Raw genomic sequence first — 2,618 nt, forward strand, 5'->3', positions numbered from 1 at the left:
GTGTCTGATTTTATTAGTTCCTTTAGTAAATATTTATTAAGCACTTCCTATATGCCCAGCAGTGTGCTAAAATACTGGGGATATAGTGGTAAGCAAAAACAGATACAGATCTACTGTCTTGAAGCTTTCAGTCTAGTGGGGAAAATAGGCATTCATCAAATAATCCCTTATTTGTATACTATCACACTGCAGTATGTGCTCTGAAGGAAAGGAACGAGGTTCTGTGGGAACTCAGAGAGGAACTTGATCTAGCCTGGATGATCTAGGAAGGAATCCCTTAGGAAGTGTTGATGCTTGAGGTGAGAGTCAAGGAGGAAGAGGCATTTATTGGACAGGGTAACCGTGGGGTGGGTCCACCATGAATGTCATGGAGGAGAGAGTTCCAGGCAAAAAGAACAACATGCATAAGAATCCCATGGTGGGAAGGATCATGGAATGATCTCAAGGAATTGAGAAGTGACCAGTGTGGCTGTAACATAGAGAGGGAGCCCGATGGTGGTGAAAGACAGGGATGGAGATGTATTTAGGAGTCAGACCATGCAGAGTTGATAGGAAAACGTCTTGACAGCTTTCTTTGTCACCTACATGTACAACCACACACCAAAACCAGTAGATCAGCTGGCCCTCGTGTTACTTCTTCCAAACCCTGTTGATCTTAGTCATTTTCCTGATTGCCTTTATCATTAGATCTGTGAAGAACAGCCATCCACTGGCCACCCCTGCTTGAGTGCTAGGACACAGGGCTGCTGGCGTCTTTGGCTTTGAACTTCATAGTTCATTCTCCCTCTGGATGCAGGACATATCAGACTCCACTGCTGACATTCTCCACCCCAATACTGTCTTCCTTTTCTTCCCTGTTTAAGAATCCGTGCTTTTTGTGGGACAATATGATTTCTCTCTTACCAATCAACTTGGTCCTCCTAGGCAGTATACAGCTTTCTCTGGAGATGTGACCAGGTTCTTCTTTCCTTCTCTTAGAGCATGCTACCCCTAATCACATTCCTTGGTGATACCCAAAATTGTGAAGGGCGGGAGCAAAGGGAAGAGGCCTGACGGAAGGTCTTAGCCCCTTCCTTTTTCTGTTTAGCTCTAAGATCCTTGTTGTCACTGCCCCAGTTTATAACCAGTACAGTGAGTTGAGAACTCTGGAAATGGATAAACGGTAATAAATAGCAAGGCCACATATTGAACAACAACAAAAATCACAGATAAGATCTATGCCATACGTTGTGCACCTAAAATCTACTAAGGAGGAGGATGTCTAGTTAAAACTGTTGTTAGATACAGATGACTTATCCCATCCAGCCCTTAGGCTTCGACTTCTTTTTTCCTTAAACTCTGAATCAACTGTATCAGGTTTTGCATTTGGCTTTAGGTAACAGAAATCTGACTACAGTGGTTTAATCCAGTAGGGACATGGTAGGGTGTGATGGCTCACCCCTGTAATCCTAGTGCTTTGGGAGGCTGAGGCCGGAAAATCACTTGAGGCTATGAGTTTGAAACCAGCCTGGGTGATACAGCAAGACCCTGCCTTGACAAATAAATAAATAGATTAGGACTTTTTTTTTTTTTTTTTTAATATACACAACTAACTCATTTTTGTTTTTCTGTAATTTACAGACAAGATCTCACTGTGTCTCCCAGGCTGGTCTCGAGCTCCTGGGCTCAAGTGAGCCTCCTGTCTCGGCCTCCCAAAGTGCTGGGATTACAGGCGTGAGCCACCGCGCCCGGCCTTCATTCTCTTTTCTTTATGCTTTCTAAATCCATTTTAAAACTTGGCATAAAACACAGATACTATTATTTTTAATACCTTTGCAGGAGCCCAGGTGGAACCCCTCTTACCAATAAAGAAAATATGGAAACAGGAACAGGACTGACTCCAGTAATGACACAGGCCTTAAGGAGAAAATTTCAGGTAACCCTTTAGGAAAAAAATATTGGTTCCTTTGGTTGAAAATAATTAGGCCTGGTATGGTGGCTCCTGCCTGTAATCCTAACACATTGGGAGGCTGAGGGAGGGGGGATTGCTTGAGCCTAGGCTTTGATATGGGCAACATAGTGAAACTATGTCTCTACAAAAAATACAGAAAAGTAGCTAGGTATAGAGGTGCATGCCTATAGTTCCAGCGACTTGGGAGGCTGGTGTGGGAGGATCACTTGAGCCTAGGAGGTCAAGGCTGCAGTGAGCTGTGATTGCACCACTGCACTCTAGCCTGGGTGATAAAGCAAGACCCTATCTCAAAATAAATAAATAAATAAATAATCATAATCATAATTTATGATAATAATTTAAAGCAGCTTTCTTAGTAATAATAATTTTTAAATGGTGCCCTGTGTTTTGCAAAGTACTTTCATATTAGGCTTCATAAAATTCTACAAAATATAGGTAGGGCCAGGCGCGGTGGCTCACGCCTGTAATCCCAGCAGTTTGGGAGGCCGAGGTGGGCGAATCCCAATGTCAGGAGATTGAGACCATCCTGGCCAACACAGTGAAACCCCATCTCTACTGAAAAAAAAGGATTAGCCAGGTGTGGTGGCACGCGCTTGTAGTCCCAGCTACTCAAGAGGCTGAGGCAGGAGAATTGCTTGAACTCAGGAGGCAGAAGTTGCAGTGAGCC

At 43.7% G+C, this 2,618-nt stretch overlaps 1 protein-coding gene across 1 annotated transcript in view; it reads left to right on the forward strand.

The window, feature by feature from the left end:
- Positions 1–1,951, forward strand: part of PRR11 (proline rich 11) — a 33,048-nt gene extending 31,097 nt beyond the window's left edge. Inside the window, exons 7-8 of the mRNA XM_037742441.1 lie at positions 1,088–1,162; positions 1,813–1,951. Of these exons, the coding sequence (XP_037598369.1) occupies positions 1,088–1,162; positions 1,813–1,927 (190 nt within the window). The 3' untranslated portion in view covers positions 1,928–1,951. The remainder of the gene's footprint in view (positions 1–1,087; positions 1,163–1,812) is intronic.
- The last annotated feature ends 667 nt before the right edge of the window (positions 1,952–2,618 follow it).

Source organism: Cebus imitator, unplaced genomic scaffold (genome assembly GCF_001604975.1).
Source record: "Cebus imitator isolate Cc_AM_T3 unplaced genomic scaffold, Cebus_imitator-1.0 Scaffold121, whole genome shotgun sequence".
Taxonomy (NCBI): Eukaryota; Metazoa; Chordata; class Mammalia; order Primates; family Cebidae; genus Cebus; species Cebus imitator.